Consider the following 22,654-nt stretch of genomic DNA (forward strand, 5'->3'; position numbering starts at 1 on the left):
TCTGCATATAACGTAGTAGTTATTGCATACTGCTAATCATGTCACCAACATGAAAAGTTTGGAAAGCTCTGCCCTAGTAATTGCACTTCGCATTGCATCTTTACAATGCAATCCTATATGCTCCATTGAGTTCAGTGGAAATGACATCCAGGTACGTGTGCCTAGGCTTTGTCAATTTCCTCAGGATAGCTAGATTGCAAATAAAAGGGTGGTGATTAAATTATGAGTGTCTCAGTGATTACAAAAATCATGGGAAGTGAGTGAACTAAAGACAAAATGTAATTATGTAAGAATTTTGCATATTTACATTTTACATACTATAGTAGGATTGTGTATAAAATTGATCTTTTTATTTTTATATATCCACACACGGCTGATATTTTCACTAGATAGATGGATAGATATAATTCAAATATATTGTTGTGCACTTTTTAAAGTAAATAAGGGTCCTTCTGAGAAGGCCTTGCTAAACATGTGTGACCTTTGGAGAACACCCCCCCACCTACAATGCATCATTTGCAGGTTTTGTTCATTTTCTGATTTTGTCCTGGTCCTCGTTTGTCCTAGATGGCTGCTGGCCATGAATTTCCCATTTCTCCAGCTTCAGTTTTTTCTGCTTTGTTATTTACAGTCTCCTTCACCTTAACTAGGATGTTAGGGATGTGTGTTTTTTAATAATTAACCAATAAATAAATAAAAATACATGTTTGACAGGGACAGGATAACTGTTTCCAAGCTGGGTTGAACCATTTCCCCTGTGGGCTCAGAAAATGTGAGAATGAATCATTTGTCTGCTGCATGAGAACAATCTGGCAGAGGACTCTCCACCTTCTCGCTTCGCCCCTAACTGCCTCTGATGACTGTGTAGTAGACTGACAAGAGGACTCTAGCCCTTTCCATTCTACCTGGCAGGTAAGAGGCCCTGCTGAAGAAAATACTTCCTTTCCCTTTTGCAAGGTCCCCAGAACTGGATCCAGAAACATCCTCATATCATTTTGCAGACGGTAAGTGCCCAATTAAGGAAGAGATGGGAGCACTACAGAGCTCCACACACCACAATTAGGTATTTTGGTTTTTTAGTTCAGATCTAAGCTGCCTTTCTAGCACTGACAGCTGCTGCTTCTCCTGCTAGGTTTTAATATGATAAGTTATACTTTTGCTTTTTGATATATTCAACAAGGTTGATTTCTGCATATCTGGGTCTTGCTTCACCGTTACAAAGAAATCTGATCGTGCCAAGGGTCCACACTGGAGCGAGAATCTTTTATTGACTGGTGTAGGGTTGTCAGACACACAGGACAAGCACCTTATACCTTTAACAGCTGAGTAAGAGAGAATTGGGACAGATGCCGTTCGTTATGGAGAGATAAGCAGAAGACGCATTGGCTGATGCACACATGCCCCAACCATGTGCAAATAGTAAAGGCCCAGGACCCTAGCTCTAAGGGCATTCCAAGTCCTGTGCTTGGCATTTGGGAAACACTGAACACTGCCGTCGATGCTAGCGCACCTGCAGAAATGTTATTCCTGCATGAATGTTGTGTGACAGATGCCAGTGTAAATTAACATGAAAGGCAATCGATGAAAGACTTGAATTCTGAAATTTCTCCAGAGTGATCTGGTGCTTCCTTCCTCCACTTAATACATTGTCCTCCTTTCTTCTGTTTGAGAGCACTTGGGAGAGTTTAGAAAAATAAGATGCCATTTGATTTACTCTCTATTCCAAAATCCAGGAAAGTTGGATGCAGGGTGCTCCCAGCAGAGCATAGGTGTATTGCAGAAAGGTGGGTTAATATAGAAGCAGGGGCATAGGAAGGGGGTGCGGTCCACCCCATGTGTCATCCCTGAGGGGGTGACAAAATGGCACACCGTGGGCGGCAGCACTTACTGCGGGGCCTGGTCTGCAGTGTGCCTGAGCCACACATCTGTCCTGGGAGTGACACAGGGGCTTGGGAGCCTGCACTGCCTGAAACAGCAGCATGGGGCTTGTGTCTGCCAGGCGGACTTGCTGGCCACCCCCCTGGGTGGATTGCTGTTGCGCCCCCGCCACTCTGGGTGCTGGAGCCGCTAGCTACGCCCCTGCAATGAAGTAGCTCCAGGTGATTCTCTCAAACAAATGAAGGGGAAGGCCTCAGGAACAAGCTAGCTTGCTAGATGATGTCCCAAGATGACTTAGTCAAAAGTTATTTTGCCTTGGACTTTGAATTCATCAGGAACTCCTGACTCTGTTGAGACAGAACCCTGTTACTGATCAAGCTGTTACTAACCTTGAATGCACTTACTCCAATTTCCAAGTGCCCAGGTGAGTCCACCTTTAAGATTGGGGTGTGAAAGGAGGCACAGCAGTGCCATTTTGTACAGCTCATTGTCTGTGTTCTGTGGCATTTACCCAGTCATATGACCCAAGTAAATCTGAGACTGGCTAACTTCTACATCCCAGCATCATTAAAATGTGTGTTGCTTTTTCTGCCATGGCAGATTTTTGCTGAAAGAGAAGTACAAGGGAAGGTTAGATCCTTTCACCCCAAGCACCATTGGTCTTTGTCTTCATTTCTGGAGCATCTAGAGTCCCAGCCTACTCTGAGGATGCTGGTGTTAGTCAACAAGGATGAGCTTCGAGTACTGAAGAAAGAGCTGAGGAGCTGCTTCCCCGAATCTCTAAAGGTGAGATGGCATCCTCCTCTGCTCTTTGCCAGGCAGATGCAGAACCTCTGCTTGGGCGATGATTCCAACCCAAAGCTTAATGTGAACACTACCAGGAGCCCAGTCTTTGACAGATACCTCTTCAAGAATCTGAGGGAAGGGAGTAGTGGTTTCTTTCTTATCCTTTAGAGCTGGAAATGTCAGGGGATCAAGGAACTGTACTCTGGGCACAAGGGCTTTCCAGAAAATGGCAGATAAGGTTGGGCTGGCAATGTCATGACTCACTGTTGGCTTCATGGATCAACTGACCACTGACAACGTTAATGGCAAGGCTGGCCACAAAACTGACAGGCGACATTTGAAAGAAACCAGGAACACATCTGAATTCTTTTAATGTTCCTGTTTCTGTTACATCAAGATAGCTGAAATGGCCCTGCCGTGCCTCCTCCCTCTTGTCCCACCAGGTCCATGGGGCTGTGCTGAACGTGTGCCAGGGAAACACTTTCCATCAGGAGATACTGGTAGATTCCTGGCCCAGCTTCCAAGTGGTCATTGCACGGCTCCAGAGAGAGGTATTGCTGAGATGGGACACCTAAGAGAGGGATGTTTGTCTTGGTTCTGTGAGTAGCATCAGCAAAGTGCTTGAATTGTGAGGACGAAGAAAGCACTACCAGTGGGAAGAATCATTTTGCATGTTAGCCTTAACCTCAATTTAGTGCTGATAGCTTGGTAACTTGTACTTATGCTCTCATAGTGTGGGGTGTGGTGCATTGTTGCTGGGGCAGCAACATGTCTGCCCCATTATTTTTAAAGGGGGGTGATGCACACTTTTACCCAAGGGAGAGTACAGCCACATACAAAGAGTCATAGTGGGGAAGATAGGATTGGGAGGTGGAGCATTCCTGGTGCAGGAAATTATCTCTTGCCAGGGTGCCAACAACACCCCAACAGGTGCCTAACTCCTTTGCACAAGTACTTTCCACAGCACACTCATAAATGAGGTACAAGCTGGGGCATATTTTCCTGGCAATGAAATATTGTCAGCTGAATGCTAGGGAAATGCTGTTCTCTACATCAGATATGCTAGTGGGGGGAGTCATTGAGCCCCCTAAAACAGAAAAACTGCACATATTTTGCATAGTAACACTTAATTAGTTTAAAACAAGGGTGGCAAACCCCCAACCCAGAGGCCTGATCGGATCAAAGACCTCCCCGATATTGGGAGCAGGAGCAAAAAGAGGGGAGAAATTTTAAAAATGATGAGATTGATCATCTGAGGCTGGATGCAAATTGCACCTCCATCATCTGAAGAGGGGCATTTGTCACTGATCAGAGGAGCAATCTGATGTGTGCTTTCTGTGGTTGCCTATGTCTTGCAGAGGGTTTGCTATGATAAAAATCTTATCCACCTGTTTTAAAGCTTTTTACGCCTGCTCTTTAGATGAAGACTCCTAGGTGGGCTAGTGTGTGCAAAGGAATGACCTCTTCCCATCTTTCCTGCTTGTATTTGCCTAGAAAGTGCCTTCAGAAAGGAACTATTTTACCCAATCTTGTGCAGTTTTCTATAAGGACCTAGATGCCTATGAGAAATTGGTGAAAGATTCTGATGCCATTGATTGGAAACAAGAATTCTTACTTCAGGGTAAGACACCTCAACACCCAAAGTTCTGTGCGTGTGCCAGTGTTACTAATTTAGAATTCTTTAAAAAGGAATATTGTATGCACAAGTTTTAAGAGTGTGTGTGTACTTTTCTAAACTGTTTCAACATTGGCATATGCATTTAGAGAAGTGTTATTGTCACCTGTTCTGCATCTGTGGAAGAAAATCTTAGTTTTGGTGCTGCTGAAATCCTCTTCACTAGTCAGAGCAAGGCTTCCTTAAGGTGATCACCATTTTACTTTTCCCATAATAAGAGAGTTGTGGTCTATGCTTCTGCGACTTCTGCCCCTCTCCTCTGAGCACCTCAATAATCCCCTCACCATTTTCCACACCCAGGTCTGCAGGATGGTGTGTATCAGACATCTCAAAACCTAGCAGCTGCCAAGCATTTCTCCGCAAAGCTGGTGACTCGGACCCAGGTTTTTGTTGTGCAGAAACCCTTGAATTTGTCTTCTTCCACACCCACGTATGTCACGCTCTATGACTCAGGGGTTGCAGGTAGCAAGCAATACAAGGAAGGCAGGAGACATTTGCCAGTGCACTAGTAATATAGAGCATGGTGCCCACTGACTGGAGACCTGTAACAGGGGGAAATATGTGCAAGAGGAAATAAACTCAAAGCCAAGAGGTGACTCTTATGCTAGGCAGAGTTATCTTTTCAGGAAGAAAGGACAAGGACCTTGGCAGTTGTAACTGCAGAAAGACTCAATGTTTCTGATTTTTTTCCATAATTCAAATGAGAGATGATCCCTGTTTCTTACCCAGGTATTCTGCACATGCCCAAGGACACAAGCAAGGTGATTAGGAACAAGCACAAACAATAGCTGGCTAGTAAGCCAATGTTTGTGTATCTCTGTAAATCATATTTGTAGGCTTTACAAAAGGCAGTTACTTAGTAATGTTCATCAGGGCCACTGGATAAGTCCTCTGTAAAATGGGAAGGGGAGGGGAGGGCATTCAACTGGGCAGGCAGTGAGGTTAGAATGTAACATCACTGTTGATAAATATTACAATAAAGGATTGTGCTTTCATAGGGTTAATATTCCTGAAACATTTCATCTGCAGAGTGGGATCAACTTACCAAAAGCATACCTGTAGTTTATAGTACTATGAGTCCACTGGGCTAATAGCAGCTACACAAGGTAATGAGCTCCTCTGTACTAAATCTTTGCCGGTACTAAATCAGGCTTCCTCAAACTCGGCCCTCCAGATGCTTTTGCCTACAACTCCCATGATCCCTAGCTAGCAGGACCGGTGGTCAGGGATGATGGGAATTGTAGTCTCAAAACATCTGGAGGGCCAAGTTTGAGGAAGCCTGTATTAAATATTCAAGATTTAACTCTGTTGCAGCAAGTACAGGAACAAACAACATTAGTGGCATTTAATAAGTCTCATAACAATGCCACTCATCATTCCCTCTTAATTAATTTTGGAAAAATGTAGCCCAAGTAAGGAAGTCAGCATAAAAACTGGGTCCCTCACTAATAACGGTAGGGAATAAATTTAATAAATAATAAACTAGCTAGGGCCTCCCATTCTCCATGACTAGAGATCAAACAAGCACCACCATGTGCTCGTAGATCTAGGAAACCCACAGAGGGCTCAGTTACACCTGTCATGTTAACCTTCAGGTGGTTGCAGGGCACCCCAGCTCCATCTGCAGACTTCAAGCTTGACACTTGGGTGCTGTAGCTGGCTGGTTCATCATGCCTTAAGTGTTACTTCTGAAGATAGGCCTTAACCTTTCTTTCATTCTTCAGGTCAGGATCAGAACTGAAACTCTCATCTCTCAACACCACTCATGCTGCCCTGCTGAATGAGACCTGGAGTGTAGGTGGCAATGAGCAGAGTCTCTGCTATCTGACTCGGCTAATCGACTGCTTCCCTAGTAGTTGCCTTCTGGATGCTGGAGGATGTCCTATCTCTTGGGTCCTACTGGATCAATTTGGGTGCCTGACCCATGCTTACACCATGCCAGCACACCGTGGCAAAGGCTACATTCAGCTGGTGATAGCAGCACTAGGCAGGAAGCTACAAAGCCTCAATTACCCAGTCTATGGTGATGTCCTGGAAAACAACACATCAATGCAGAGAGCCCTACAATGCCTTGAAGCCAACTTTACTAGTTGCTTTCTGTCCTATGACCTGCATACACCCATTTCTCTGCTGTGACAGGCTATTCAAAAGCTCTGACAGTAAAAAATAAACCAGTGGTAGCAAAAACAGATGGTTTAAATGAAAAAATTCCTATATATATATATTTTAAGTTGTATGAAGTTTCAAGAACTAGGTTCACATTTAATAATCTGGACACAAGCACATTGGCCCTACAGTTAACATCTAAGCTGAATCAATACCTTTCCAGCTAAAACCGATTTGATCCAGACCTCAAACAAATAGCCAGCAGATGAAGGATAGATTTGATTTTCACCGATTCCATCTGTGCTCCCGGAAGAGTTTTATCTGACAGTTGCTGGGCCATCCAGAAGCATACAAACTCCCAGGCTTCAGAACTGTATCATGATGAATCAAAATGACTGAAGGAAGTCTACTGAGAATTTTTGACAGGTTTGAAGCCTCCAGTTGGCTAACCTAATAGTGCTGCCCTGACAAAACATTACTGTAGACCTCTTGTAGAGGCTCAGTAAAGTAATCGAAATGATAACATCTGTAAACAGAACCTTAAATGAAGTATTGGGAGAAGCTATGTGCAATCGCTGCGGATAACCGTTAAGGCATGTGCTATACAATATTTTACTTTAACACCAGAAAATTCCAATTAAAGTATATCACATTTGTAAAATGCACACTGGCCTGAGGACCAGTAGATGATACATAGGGCCAGAGTCAACGAACTGGTCCCCCATCAGAAGCCCACACAGGAGTTCTGCTAGCACAATAGGGCTTTCTCCTTGTGCCATGTGTCCCCTGAAATTGGCTCACAGGGTGGAAGGTGTTGAGAGAACCCCAAGAACAGAATGTGGTGGGAGGAGAGGAGAGATTGGTCTGTCTGGCAAGCAGAAAGAGTGACAGAAGAGTGTGAAGCTCAATTCTTCCCATAGTTTCTAGTATTCAACGCAAGAGGGCACTTCCAGCAGTATACCACAAGGACTACTGTTGGGAGCCCATTTCTCATGCCTGTTCATCATTGCTGAATGACAGCTTCAAATAACAACTCAAACTTTACTGATACCAAGGAATAAAATAGCTACATTTGAGCAAGTACAAAGTATTATCTGGGGCATTAAAAAAAAACCCCACAAACCCACCCAACAACCCTGTAATAATGCATTTAGCTGTTCTAGGAGCCAAGAACAAGAGGTCCTACCTAAGCTTGGGGGAACACACACATTGTCTGGTACAATGTTAATAGTTTACTGGAAAATTGCACAGGCGTGTGTGTGTACTCTTAGTACTTGTGGGCAATTCTCTGCATCATCTTCACTCCTATCCTCTTTATCCATTTAGACAAGATGTTTCTTATTCCTGATCCAAAAACATCTGAAGGGCACAACTCCCATCCATCCCAGCTAGCATGACTAATAATCGGTGATGATGTGAGTTGTAGTCCAAAATATCTGGTGGGTACCATATTGATGAAGGCCAATTTAGGCTCTTAGAAATGTAAGTATCTTACCTATACTACTGGCCCCACCAGCATAGTAGATATGCAGCTGCTTTTGCATTTCATGACATTATGTTCACCTATGTTCATCACCCTAATTCATATTCATATCACATACTAGTGCAGTTTGATCCATTCATCCTCCAAGAAATGGCGGCCTTGCTCCAATCCACAAACCAACCAGCCCCTAAATGCCATCTAGAGTGAGTGTCAGATGAGAGCCAAGAAGAAAAATGTGACTGGAAATGTAACTGCCTTTTATAATTTGCAAATGAGTGTACAAAATACCCCCATCTAAAAGCTATATCTTTAGGCAGTAGACAAATATGGCAAACCGCCACCTCCGTCCCTCACAAACCTAGCATTTCTTTTTGGAGATGGTAATGTAACGTGAGTAGCAGCAACCGTGCTTTTTTTGTGAAATCATGAAAGGTCCAAGAGCGAGTAGCACAGATTGTACAGGAATGAGGACAGGGGGCTTACCTCACCCTCTTCTGCCTTAGCTGGCTGGTTTGTATGAGAACAAAAGCCTACAGGAGTTATGCCTTCTGGTTACACTGTCTACAACTTTATTAACAAAGAATGCTAATAGAGACTTTCCTAATAGCATACTGAGTTAACACGTCACATTCCGCACTGCCAGTGGTTTCACGGTCATGCTTTCAAAGAGCAATTTTGCTAGGCACAGACACATAAGAACTCTCCTCTTCTAGAACCTCTTATGGCCAATAGACTGCATTTGACACATTTCAATCCTCTTGGAAAAACACTTTCAGAAGACAGTTGCTTTCTATTCCCCCCCCCCCCAGTTTGTTCAGAACCCCTGAAACAGTAGCAGATGAGATGCAGGGACTTGTTCCTCAGAGTGCCCCAACATTTCGTCTGTGGAGGCCCGATTCACAAATTACTGTGACCAGAGAGAGGCCAATTTGGATCACGATATGGGAGCCGTCACTGTGTGGGAGCCTTGTGCACACCACCTCTTAATAGCCAGACTCGGTCATTTCCACCACATATCTGACTGCTTGCAGTGGCTTGATTGGGTAAGGGGAGGAATCCTGCCTAATCCACATAGTGAGCATCTGCCCTAAAACACCCCCCTCCATGCAATGGCAGTGTGGAACCATTTCAAGCAACATTCTCCGTGGTGGCTATCACAAGAGTGTTGCCAAGGAAATTTAGAGGCACACTCCAGATCTGACAGCATACATGCTTGATTTGCCCACCACAGCTTCCATAATGCTTAACTCCCTGCACAGCCAAGCAGGGCTAGCAATTTGCCAGCAATCTTTTCATGCCTGAATATAACAAAATGTTTGAGGGGGAGAAGGCTAAGAGCTCTACTGTCTGGGGACAGGAGGGGAAAAAATATTGGTCCACTTTCCCCCAGCAACCCACAGTAGTCCTGGGATGGTACCATCAGAAGGTAGGAGTTGGGGAGAAAGATAGCATTCCCATCAACACAGACACCAGTGATCTCTGGAAAAGGAAAAGAACTCTCCACATTCCCAACAGTGTAAGCCGTCTTTTTTTCTTCTTCCTCTGACAGGGGTAGCTTTCCTGTCATCCTTGCCCCTGCTGCCTTCCACCGATCTGAGAGACAGAAATGAAACTCCCCCCATCACACTTGTCATTAAGTCATGCTCACAGCCAGGTCCATTGCCCAAGATTAATTTGATTATTTTTCTTTTTTAAAAAACTGTATAGAAATCAACACACTGCCATCATTCTGTGCATCTGGAGCGGCCGCAAGAGGCCCAGGGCTCAGTGAAATCTCTTCTCTTCCCACACATACCGCTTCCCTGCAGGCACCTTCCGGAAAAACAGGCTGTTCCCTCTGCTCATGTTACCCTGAAAACACGAGGAAAAAGGAGGCATGAGAGGGAATGTGAATAGAGATTAAGACTTTGGGGACAGAGGTCCAGCATCTTGCCAGCAACAAATACAGAGGGGTTTTTCCTCCCTAATTGAGGGTCAAATTCTGTCTGGGGTAATCTGTTTTAATTGGAGTGGGGGCAGAGTCTCTCTTTCTCTCTTCTTTTCTGAAGAAAGAAAGAGCTTGGAGAGGGCTCCCTATTTCAAGGCTCTCCCAACCATAAAATTAAGTCCCAAGAGATGAAGCTTGCCCACCCTGGAATATCAACACTTGGTGTGGCAGCAGGAATGCACCCAGAAGAGGTGAGGGCACCCGAAGCCACACAGTGACATCTTGGTCTGGCATCCTTGCTTGGGAGGCTGGTACACCCAACAGCCGAAACTCCTGGAAGAATTGGAGAGGGGGACTCTGTATTGCCAATTATTCCTCTCCCACCCACATCAAGGGCAAGATGCTATGGTCCTCTAATGAAAGGGCAGACAAGACAGACATACCTCCCCCTGTAGCTGGCTCCAGCAGTGTAACCAGGACGAGTAGGCTGGGGCATAAGGAGGGAGGCCACCAGCGAGCCTGAAAAACAGCAAGAGACCAGGGTAATTTACCAAAATGGCTCACCAACAATATCCCATGTGCAGAACATCCATTTCTAGCTTCATAGTCACTTGGGAAACAGTAGCCCAGATGCAACTTCTAGACTAGAGCAATTACTTCGAAGAACATTCAGGCTGAGCTTTTATATTAAAAAAGAGAGAGAGAGAGAGATAGGTCTGAATCAATGAGCAAAGTAAAAGGTCTGTTTCTTCTAGATAAAAATGCATTTGTACACCAGCAGTTCAGGCTTGCAGCCAGCTTTTTGCTGTGCTGTACAAGGCAAGGCACCCAGACAACCAAAGCCCATCTTTACTACCATGATGAGTCAGCTCTGGTGTAAAGCAAAGCAAAATTATTTGTCCAGAGGGTGTAAAAAAAAAAAGAGAGAAAGCTCACAAAAGAATGCAAGAGGTTTATAAAATCTTGAATAATGTAGAGATAAGTGGAGAAAAATATAAACCTTTCTCCCCTTCTCATAGATTTGCACTGCAGTGGGGGAGAGTAAACACAGTGAAACAAGCTGGCAGGGCATTCAGAACTAACAAACAGAAATGTTTTTTCACATAACTGATACAGAGGCTAATAGAATCCCCATGTTTAGAGGCAGACTCTATTAATATCATATGCTGGAGACAAATGACAAGGAAGGGTTGTTGCTTTCATGCTCTTCTTGCAAGTTGTCTCTGAGAATATGACTACCTGTTGTTGGGAACAGAAATAATGACAGGTCTGACTTGCACGTAGCCATAGGTAAAGGTACCCCTGACCGTTAGTTCCAGTTGTGGACGACTCTGGAGTTGCGTGCTCATCTCCCTCTATAGGCCGAGGGAGCCCGCGTTTGTCCGAACAGCTTCCGGGTCATGTGGCCAGCATGACTAAGCTGCTTCTGGCGAACCAGAGCAGCGCATGGAAACACCATTTACCTTCCTGCCAGAGCGGTGCCTATTTATCTACTTGCACTTGGCATGCTTTCGAACTGCGAGGTGGGCAGGAGATGGGACCAAACAATGGGAGCTCACCCCAGCATGGGGATTCGAACTGCCAACCTTCCAATTGGCAAGCCCTAGGCTCTGTGGTTTAGACCATAGCGCCACCTGTGTCCCTGCACGTAGCCATAGTTAATGCTTAAAAGCATGGTTTAATGCAAGTTTAACCATGGTTTATTGTGAAAGTGCAGTGGGCTCAGAAGTCCTTACTTCACTTCTCCTCAGCTTCTGTCTGCATGGGGAGCAACAAACCACATGTCTTGGCTTGTTGTGTCTGCTTGCTTCTCTCCAAACCAAGCAATAAGCCCATAACATGCTCATTCACATTAACTATGGTTTCATGTGATGCGTGAGCCAGACCTATAATTTAAGTATTTTCTCAAGAGACTCCACAGTTCTCAACATCCTGTCTCCTAGTGGCCAGAAGGTACATCCCAGTGTCTAACCCAGGCTTCTTCAACCTTGGCCCTCCATATATTTTTGGCCTACAACTCCCATGATCCCTAGCTAGCAGGACCAGTGGTCAGGAATGATGGGAATTGTAGTCTCAAAAATATCTGGGGGGCCAAGGTTGAGGAAGCTTGGTCTAACCCATCAAACAATGAAAGAATCACAATTTTCTACCTCTGTGTGATCAGACTCATTAATAAAATCAACACCCATAAACCATGTACTGTAGTAAGATAAAATGAATAAAAAAAGCTTGACAACCACAGGGAGAAACAGGACAGATCCCTTATTTTCTCTTGAGATTGGAAATCTATTGAATAGACCTGTAGTGTCCACATGAATTTAAAAATATTTACTGGATTTGCAGATGACCACAAGATTGAAAGCCAGGTTCAAATTTTTAGAAGTCCTTAGCTGCATCTCCAGCCACAACTATTTTGAACATAGGCAGGGCGCAGTGAAGGAGATGGCTCTTTGACCACTGAACTTTTAAATTAAACCCTTAAGAGCTATTCTAGGAGACTTTCCATGTCAGATGCTTTATTTTCAAGCTCTGTGGGTTGTGGTACCTAAACACTGGAAAGCAGCTGCTGAAAATATGAAGAGAACAGATGCGAGATGCAGCACATTGCTAAAACTCTCATTGCTTCATGAAGGAAAGGGACCTGACAAACCAAGACTAAAGGAGACTGAACTGCTTGTATTATACATTTGAAAACACACAATCAAAAGCCAAGTTAGAGAAATCAGACTCTGCACTCACCCACAACTATTAATGGCCATCAGGTTTGAGACGAGTACAAAGGGGTAAGTCAGCATACTGGCAAAGAACTGCAGATACAATACAGCAAAATACACCAATGAAAAGAGTCCCTCAGTTTTCCTTCACAAGCCCCACCCAGCTGATGGCCTCTTAATGGCAGAACCTTCTTAGAGCTACAGCAAATCGAACAGTCACCCTGTAGTTGCAGGGAGTATGCCTTAGGCTAGAGAGAAGGAGCTCCACAGGGCAGTGAAGCGTTATTGCAGTCGCAATTCTGTTTCAGGACAGGAGTTCACAGCAATCATGAAGCAGATAAAATGAAACGGCTGGTAATTGTTCAGCTTAAGCCGAACAGTAGTTTGAGCCAAGCAACAGCACCTACTTAAGAGCTCAGCACTAGAGATCAGACGGATCTCACAAGTATTGAACAGAGATCCTGAGGTGTGAAGCTTGCAAGGCTTCTTGCACAGGACATCACCAGCATCACCCCCAGCTTCAGGATGAAGTGCTCAAGCCTACACTCACATCCTCAGGACACAACCCACCCCCTCTTCCCACAGGAAAGAGAAATGAACTGTAGACTCACTCCAGTGACAGCCTGAGAATAGCTTTTCATCTCAGTCATGGTGGAGACCTAGAAAGAAGAGAAACAAAGTAATTGACCCCTGTTCCTCTATTAAGAGTAGTCATTCCCAAATTCATCATAATCCCTGCACTGGAGCAAAATCTGAAGGAGCTGCCTGAAAGTACTAGATGTAATGGAGGTAGCAACAGGCAACCACATTCAGAGGTTGGGGGCAAAAAAGATATACAGTGGTACCTCTGGTTGTGAACGGGATCCGTACAGGAGGTCCAGCCGTATCCCAAAGTTTTCGCAACCGGAGAGACCGCTTCTGCACATGTGCGCGCGGCGAAACACTTCCAGGTTTGCCATTTTCACAACCCGAAGTTTACATTACCTGAGGTTTACATAACCTAACCCGAGGTTCCACTGTATTGCTCAGGAGGATGTGCAACAGGACCACAATAGGGACCCTTCAAGCTGACCAAGGCTAGGGGAGGAAACCTTTCACACCTGCCTACCTGAGCTCAGCACTCCATTGTCTACACCCCATACATCACACTACCTGTAGTCTACTTACCCCATTCTCCAGTGCATAGGTATTGATGAGGTAGGCCAGCATGTTACAGAGCCACAAGGACAGGATGTCCCCAAGCAGGCGGGGAATAAGGCCCCTGGAAAAGGAAGAAAACCCTGATAAGTGAGGCCACATACTGCCTGGAAAAAACATCTTACATACATATGCATGTTTCCCTCCAGTGTGTGAGGCAGAAAGTCTGGCTGTATTTCCATGATGGGAGGCTGATCAACTTCAGTGCAAAGCACAATGTTATACATTCTCCCAAGAAAGATCGCAATCTGCTTAAGAAAATCTGGGCTGAATTAGTCCAAGGTTTCAACTAGTTGAACATTCTGCCTCCCATGAGCTCTGGCCATAATTAGACTCGCCCTCTGTCCCTCCCTGTTCCCCATGTCCCCCGTGAACCAACAACCATGGCAGGTACAAAAGGAAGTTCACCCCCCCCCCCACACACAAGCAAGTACTCACGCAAAAAATCCCAAGATGCCCTCTTCCCGGTAAATGGTGACAAAGGAGCTCAGCACCCCACTGAAAATTAAGAAAGAAATTCATTTACTCTCAGAAATCAAGAAACAAGTGGCTCTTCCTGACCCCCTCCCCGTTTTCAACTTCAACTATGACAGGAAACCTCTGTGCTCACACACTAATTGCTCCCTGGCCTCTTTTTAAGTTCTCCTATAAAAAAGGCATTGGCCTTGTGGGCTAAAGTCCAAAGGAAGCCGCCTGGTCACAAATATGCACATACCTGTACTTGGTCTCTCTGCCAATGAACTGCACCATACACCTCAACGTGATCACTGAAGGACAAGGACGGAGGGAAAAGGGAAATGACATCAGCAAGGATCCTCCCCACTCTCCTTCCCCTACTCAGGCCAACACAGGAACACACTACTTCGCCACTCTCCTAATTGAAGCTTAACTCAGACAGGACAAATATGCCCCTGGTTCGGGAACAGGGGTTCAACCACAGTTAAATGGAATAGAATGCCCCTTGAAAATTCAGGCTCATGTTAAGGAGCTATGACCTTGGATGCCCAAGTGACAGCTGTGGCCAGAATGCCTTTGCCTAGCTGACACCAGTGTGCCCACTATGCCCATTCTTGGTCACGACAACACTTGCCTCATACACATCACATTTGGATTACTGCAATGCTCTCTGCATTGGGCTGCTTTTGAAAGCTACAACTGGCAGAATGCTGCAGCCAGCCTGTTAACAGGGGCTGCGTACAGGGACCACGTGACCCCCTTACTGAAACAGCTGCACTGGCTTCCAGTGTGTTTTGACTCATTTTGTTAGGCACCTTCAGCTGATTAGGAAAAGCAGAGTATAAATGTCATCAGGAAATAATTACATATCAGATAATTGATCAAAGCCAGCACTGTGCAAGATGGATACCCGAAGCACAAAAAACAATGACCATGAAGGGACCTGAATGTAACAGGGAAAGGCTGGTGAATGACTTTCTTCTTTCTTGTTGCCAGGGGGGTAAATGTGTGCTGGCAGTGACCAAAGGGCTACTGGCCCCTACTTACCATGGAAAGGGTGGGTGACTAGCGTAGCAGCAGAACGTGCAATCATCTCTTGAGAAGTCTATGACCAAACGGAATGGCAAGAACATCAGCAGAAAGCCAGCCAAGGAAATGGCAAGATTTAAAGTGACAGAATGCTCCCCATCTGACCAGGTTCCACTAAAGCACCTAATGACTGTCACTTAGTGTGAGTTACAACTCGAAGCATTTGTGTTAAAGAGCTGCACTTTGAGGTTAAAACTGAGTTTATAATTGCTCTACCAATCAAAGCTAGTTTCAGCCGAGCCACAGGTTTCAGCTCATTTAGAGACAGTGCTTTGCTCTATTATCACGCTAGGCACAGACTTTCCAAGTGCATCCTATTGCCCACTACAGCACACTGGAAGGGCTCTTTCTAGGTGCTTCATCTCTCCAGTTCTAGGACTTCTGTGCCTGGATGTACACTCCCCTTTAAACAGCTTGCAGACATCCTGTCATATTGGGTGGGATTCACCTAACAAACTCATGTGTGCTCCCCCCCCATGGAAGCCAATGCAAGGATTCCCACTCACATAACAGGACTTTCCCTCCCTCTCCTCCTGCCACATCCTCCTAAAATCTGCTCTGGAGGATTGGGAGAACTCCCAGGACAGTGCACAGTGGGAGGAGAGAATAAATTGCTCCTTCGGGCAAGCAGAACCCTCCTTAATGCTGGGTTAATTAAAACCCAATATTGCATGCTTAAAGTCAGTTCTCCTGGCCTCTGTTCACTGATATGGAACAAAACTGGCAGGCTGCAATGTGGGACACTTCTGCACCATTGCCAGGCACCAACCAAGGGCCCCATAGGCTCTAAAGCAGCCTTTCTCAACTTGTGGGTCCCCAGACGTTGTTGAACTACAACTCCTATCACGCCTAGCTGGGAAGGCCAGAGCTCAGGGATGATGGGAGTTGTAGTTCAACATCTGGGGACCCACAGCTTGAGAACCGCTGCTCTAAAGGGTTCCCCACTGCCTGACCTGTCTGTGCCACCCAGTCATTCACCTCACACACCCTGCTGCTCCCCCAGCATCTTTTAGCAGTGGGTAGGTGGCAGTGCCTCTTTTGAAGGGGAGCCAAGCTTGGCTCCTATTCCTGGAGGCTGCCCATGTTAATTTAACCAAAACGCAATGCCTGATCAGTTCTGTCAGTGAACAAATTGTCACCGTTCAACCCTGGCACCTGTGCATGTGAAATCCTAATACATCCCAGCTTAGCCCATGAATGAATCCATCTCTTACCTCCTTAACAACTTGCTCCAAGGAGGACGCAGATTCCTTGGGGCTGATCCCTGGGTCCTGGAGAGAAAAGTGAGCATCAGAAGTCATGGGGTGATGGCATTTCCAGAGCTGTCTGTAGAAGGTATCTTGCTGTGCTGTCTAATTCTGGATGGAAGATATTCTGGAGAACCCCAGAACTCCCAGAGAACGCACTACTCTACATACCATCTGATACAGGCAGCAGCCACCTCCCAATACCCATGAGCTCAGGGAAGGGAAATAGAGGAGAAATCACTTGGGTGGGAAAGGGAGAAGCAACTCATGCAAACAAATAAAAGCTAAGAACCTACTTACCTCAACTTGATCAGCTTCCTGGCAGTGCTAGAAGTAGGAAAACAGAGAAAAATGAGCCCATGGCTTATCTTCTCATTCTCAGCATTTTAAGCATACGTAATTGTCTTTGCATTCACTTTCCCATTCCCACGATTGGATTGCAAGAAATGGTGTCTAATAAATTTAATTAATAAGAATATTCCATGCTTCTAGATTCAGGTAGGTAGCCGTGTTGGTCTGACGCTGTCAAAATATATAAAAAAATAATAATAAATGTCCACCAACTAAGTTTGTTCCTGGTATAAGCATTTGTGTGCATGCACACTTCTTCAGATACAGTGTATCTCAAGAAGTGTGCATGCACATGAAAGCTTATACCAAGAACAAACTTAGTTGGTCTCTAAGGTGCTACTGGACAATTTTTTACTTTTTAAAAATATATTTCAATATTCCATGCTGTCTGCCTCAAAAATGTCCTCAAGATTGTTACTTGAATTATTCCCAATGAAAAGAAAGTACATATTACTTCTTGTACTCTTATTGCAAGCCAGCTGGGTTTTTGGGAAAAAGTAATACATACTATATTTTTCCATGTATAAGACTATATTTTCCCCCAAATTTTTAAAATTTAAAATTGGGGGTCGTCTTATACACAGAAAGTTTAAAATATTTATTTCTTAATTTTGGGCTGAAAAAATAGGGGTCCTCTTATACATGGGGGCATCTTATAGATGGAAAAATACGGTACTTCTGAAGGATTTTCATATACCTATAAAAACCTGCATGTTACTCTGCAACTATTATCCCACAATATGTTCAGTGATTTCTCCAAGATGTATTCTAAGTCAACAACACTACTTATATATGAGTTATATAGGATTCTTCACAGATTAATTATTGAAAGCAATGTGCATTTGAGTCATCTGCCAATCTAGTTCTTCTGTGTAACTAAAAGCAGAGAAACAGCCTTAAAAAACTGAAACTGCTACTTACAGGTTGGCACAACCAAGTGGCCACAGTAGCAATCCAGGCAGTCCACAGAAAACAAGGCTAAACTAAATTTAGATCAAAATGGTGCATCCTATAAATAAACAGTTTTGATGCTCAGAGACCTGATTGTATGGTCAAAACCATGTGTCGTATCCAAAACAGTAGTTCTGTTAGTGCAACAGAACTTCATCTCACTCTCCTCACCCGTGCACCCTCCCAAAATCTGCTTCAGAGGATTGGGGTAACCCCTGGAACACATTTAGAGGATGCATGGGGAGAGGAGATGGAAGGGAAGTTCTGCTGCACAGCCAGAAGCCCTTGCACTGATAAAATACTTTGCTGGAAACCACCCCATGAAACTGTCAAGTATCTTCCCATTCACTCTCAGCATCAATCACAATAATTATTGGCAGCAACCAAAAAGTATAACTAGCAAATACCTTTATTTGGAACTGTTGTTGGCTTGGGCCATAAAATGCCAAGCTATGCTTTGGTGCTCTAAGAACAAATTTTGTCTGCCAAGGCTTTAAGCTAGTTTACAACCCCTGTGTGAATGCTGAGTGCATACCATACCCTGATTATTTGAAGACAACTGGAAATTTGGCCTTACACTGAAGAGGATGCAATTTAATGAATGGGAGCACACAAGAGGAGGAGGGGAGCAGATAAAACTCATTCAAGTGATACATTCCATGTGGAAACAGCCCACTGTGTTTACTAAGGCTTAATCCTAGACAACTACAAACACCCTCCTCATATTTGCCATAGCAAGCATTCCTTCCAATCTCTGACAAGCCACAGAACGCAACTTGAGTCTAGGGAAGGTGGGAATAATACCTGAAGTTGCACACTGTTCTACAGGTGTTCCAAATAACGACTTTCACTGCCTTAAAAGGGCAACTAACACCTTATTGGCAGGGCTTAGCAGGGCATGGCTGACTTTATCAGATTGTGAAATGTTTAGCATACTAATGTTGCTATAGAATAAAATTATATAGTACCTGTAAAACCTTACTGTGCACTATAGTGCCGATAGCTCCTGAGCAGAGTCTAGGAGTCAAACCTTTGAAGAGTCCAGCCCTTCCATCAATCTTCATAATGTGTTTAGCTGAAAACAGAAGTCAATACAGATTAAAGGATCATACTCAACATTGACTCTCACCCCATTCACACACCTGCCTAGAGGAGATTCCAGCACCCAAAAATGTGTTAAAAAAAGAAGAAGTTAGGGATGCAAAACTATTTAAAACTCGGCCTATCCCATGCTAGAGAAAACCGGGCCTGATGCCAAGTTAGAAACTTCAGTACAAAGGTCACGATACACAGCTGCAGGCATAATCTCCTGCACAGCAAAGCATGCACATGTCCTATTTATTTCAGCATGCTTAACTGAACATTGGACTACACTTAAAATAATGTCAGCATGCACCAGAACCCGGCTTGCCCTTCCCAAACTCTGCCATCCTCTACAGCAAGAAGGGAAAGTCACAGGTTTCCCAGATATTGCCAAATGGTTAGGAAGTTGAACAACATCAAGAGGGTCACAGCTCCCCCATCTCTGGGTTGCAGTAACAAGTTACTTGTTAATGATCCTAAGTTTGAGTAACAGTGTGCAAGAAAGCAAGCAAGCTCAGAGCCAATAATATACAAGTTGGAGCATGAAGTGTGGCATTGCTGGGACATGCACATGCATGCACAGGCTAAATCATATGAAGGATACTTGAAGGGCAATAGGCTACAGGAAGAGAGAGGCTCAAATGCCCAAACATTGTACTTTCCTGTTATTCTAACTCTGTCTCACTGCATGAATTCAAAAGCCAATGATCATGGCTGTAGCACTGAAGCTTCTTGAGAGTTGAGACTCACCACTTTACCTATATAAACTGCCACTGTTCCAACAGTTGCAGGATCTCTAGCTAATCCTTGTACACATGAGAAGCTCTGCTTTAAAGGCATAGGCACCGCCAAGTGCAGTGCAGCACAGCAATTACAGCAATCCAATCCTGCTTTAAGTCTTTCTGGCTCATTCACAAATCTTATACATTATGCACTCACCATAAGCAAAGAGACCAGGCAGCTGATAGACCTGTCGCCCAAAGATATTTCTTCCCAGAGTTGGAGGGAGGGGTTCATATCCCACCTTCAAAATAAAGAGACAGCCTGCAGCAACCTCTATAGTGTGAACAGCATCCCAAGGAATAACCCCAACATTCCCTAGCAGTGAACAACTACAGCTGTTCCACTCACTGGACATTTGAAAACTGAACCATAAGAGAAAATATGATCGATTTTTTGTTCTTAGAATTCTATGGCTGTGCTACTAACTGTAAGTTTAAAGTTCTAAAACCACTATATTCAGAAGATGGTAATAGTTCGTAGCTCACATTAAATGTCTGGGTGGTCTGCAGCTCAGCAGAAAGTCTGGCAGAGTCACTGGATACCAGGTGCCATCTCTTAGTGCTATACATATATATGTCTTACTAGTGATTGTCGTAAGATGTTCTGGGAATCTTTTTGGCTAAAGAACAGGAAATAAATACTTTAAATAAAATTTGGAGCTACAGACCAAACATATATCTCCACAGACACCACACTATATTCCCCCACTTCTTTGCTCCAAAGTGATTCCCCCTTGCATTTTTTCCAACCAGGTAAAGTTATTTTAAAATTGTTGTCCTTGATGTGATCTAGGTGACTCTGAAGATAAGTTTGCTGTGATTAAATGTTAAACAACTAGTTGAGAACATGGAGCTATTTTGTTTTTTATGCTGTGAATAGCCACTTGATTTGTCACAATATATCATACTAGGCAACATGTTTTCCATAGTTTATAACTCACATTATCAAGGTCTGCAATTTAGCAAAAAGTTTTACAGACAAATTGGATACTGTGTTTCACAAGTCCAATTTACCAAAGAAGACAATGTGCTTTCTTGGCAGAGGTAGGCGGTATTTATTTTTGAGATAGATATCCCACTACATAGCTCCACATATCCTCTGTGTAGTGAATCATATGAGAACCACTGTGAGGTTAATAACAGGAAGCCTCACAATTGTCTTTTGTCCTTAAATTCTGAACCTTATATTATAGGAATTTGTGTATCCAAACTCAGAAATGCTAATGTGCTTCCCGTTCCTGCATTTTTTATTAGAAGGTGGATATGCAGGCTGTTAAATATTTTAACAGACAGGGCTGTTGTACCTGGGGCAGCTATGCTTTTCAGCCAATGATGATACAAGTACAAAGCCACAGCTGGCCAAAAGCAACATGCAGCCAAATATACTAAATAAAGAAGTTCTTGAGGCTGGAACTACTGGGAGTGTCCAAAACGCTACCAATAAAAATGAGAAGAGGACAAATTTGAATACGAGGCACACATAAAACCAGCGCAGAAAACTGATCCAGATTCAGAAATCAGCCAGGCTCACAAAAACATTTGAGTGAGGTACGCCAGTCTGAAACTGGCTAAAATTAAACATTGGCTTCTGCAATGAGGATTGTTCTGTGGCTAGCACTGGCAATTTTGTTCTCTCAGGAATGTGGACACAGCAAAGGCAGCAAGCGAGAGAAACGCAGTGTCTTGGATCTGATTTTGACCCTCTGGTGTTACCGGCACCGGTTGCAAATCCCACTGCTAGGACTCAATCTATATGGCTGCTACTGTGGAACTGGTGGTTCTGGAAGCCCCGTGGATGCAGTGGATCAGTGCTGTTTCATTCATGACTGCTGTTACCGCCACGCCAGGGTCTCCTTAAAGTGTCACCGCAGGGTAAAGTGGCAGCGGTACAAACTCTCGTGCAACGGATCAGAGACGGAATGCCAGTCCACGAGTATCTGTGGCAGGATGGCATGCGAGTGTGACAAGCAGCTGGCGGAGTGCTTGACAGCAGCCAAACCCCGCAGGAAGCATTCTTTCTACAACAGGGAGGCTCTCTGCAAAGGACCCAGGGACCCTTGCCCAGCCGTTCACCGCAACTGGACTGAAATTCTACCCTGGGGAAGTCTTTCCCCTCGACCAGTCTCGAGGTGGGGCTCGTAAGTAACCATTCAACTCTGGAAGAGAACAGGCTGCAGCTGCTGATTCCCAAAGGCTTCCCTCGCCGGACCCACCTCAGCACCTGCGGTACTAGGCAGCGCAATAAAGAAAGACTCAAAAGCGAAGTTGCACTGCAAATGACGGCGCCTGCTGTCTGGATGGTGCGAAAGTGAGGAAGCGCTTCCCGCGTCCCTACGAGCGGCTTTCTTTTTCCTCCGCCGGGGCGGCGGCGCTGCTGCTACGCCTCGGGGTAGGGAGGCGAGCAGCCGCCGCCCTGCGAAAAGGAAGTCTGAAGCAAAGCAAGGCCCGAATACGACCCAAGGCGAAGGGCGACTCCGCTACTTCGAGGGGCTGCTGGCTACGCGGGGAGGGGGGGCGCTGCTATGGAAACGCGTTTGGGAGCGAGGAGGCAACTTCTTCCCCAGTGAGCGAGGGCGGGAGGCGACCTGGGGCTGCTTTGACCTCCTCCCACCCACTCAGTGCCGCCCCCTTCGTCGCCCTCACGAGCAAGGAAAACCTGCCAAGACTGAAGGCCTCACCTGCACGAGCACCTTCACGTACATGAGCGGCTGCGAGAGTACCGTGAGGCCGGAGCCCAGCAGCATCTGAGAGGCCGTGTCCGCCATGCTGCAGCCGCGCCGGGCTCCGCCGAGGGGGTGGGGGGGAGGTGGAAGCAGAGGCTACCGCGCCACCTCCACGTGACCTGCGGTAGAGGAAGATACGGCTCGAGCCGCTGCCTCCACGTCCTTTCCCTCCCCTCCCACTCCAACTACTTCCGGTTCCAGCTAGT

General features: G+C 45.1%; 3 protein-coding genes across 3 annotated transcripts; 2 read left to right on the plus strand and 1 right to left on the minus strand.

The window, feature by feature from the left end:
• Window positions 1–45: 45 nt before the first annotated feature.
• LOC310767321 (glycine N-acyltransferase-like protein 3) lies at window positions 46–8,156 on the plus strand. The gene is made up of 5 exons (XM_083624175.1): window positions 46–2,664; window positions 3,108–3,215; window positions 4,159–4,285; window positions 4,640–4,769; window positions 6,064–8,156. The coding sequence occupies exons 1-5, from the start codon at window positions 2,398–2,400 to the stop codon at window positions 6,473–6,475; spliced, it is 1,044 nt and encodes a 347-aa protein (XP_083480301.1). The 5' UTR covers window positions 46–2,397; the 3' UTR covers window positions 6,476–8,156.
• Window positions 8,157–8,474: 318 nt separating this feature from the next.
• Window positions 8,475–22,644, minus strand: MTCH2 (mitochondrial carrier 2). Its single transcript, XM_083624184.1, has 13 exons — window positions 22,404–22,644; window positions 19,883–19,967; window positions 18,829–18,935; window positions 16,859–16,885; window positions 16,526–16,582; window positions 15,270–15,327; window positions 14,482–14,533; window positions 14,205–14,264; window positions 13,737–13,830; window positions 13,181–13,228; window positions 12,595–12,662; window positions 10,299–10,374; window positions 8,475–9,779 (listed from the first exon to the last, which is right to left on the minus strand). Exons 1-13 carry the CDS (start codon window positions 22,488–22,490, stop codon window positions 9,693–9,695), a joined length of 906 nt encoding a protein of 301 aa, XP_083480310.1. The 5' UTR covers window positions 22,491–22,644; the 3' UTR covers window positions 8,475–9,692.
• On the plus strand, window positions 21,307–22,397 carry LOC310767334 (phospholipase A2 crotoxin basic subunit CBb-like; the record flags this gene model as incomplete). Its single annotated transcript, XM_083624197.1, has 1 exon — window positions 21,307–22,397. A coding segment is annotated over one exon (561 nt), but the record flags the coding sequence as incomplete, so codon positions are not given.
• Window positions 22,645–22,654: the final 10 nt, after the last annotated feature.

Source organism: Podarcis filfolensis (genome assembly GCF_964270895.1).
Source record: "Podarcis filfolensis genome assembly, chromosome: 1".
Lineage (NCBI taxonomy): Eukaryota > Metazoa > Chordata > Lepidosauria > Squamata > Lacertidae > Podarcis > Podarcis filfolensis.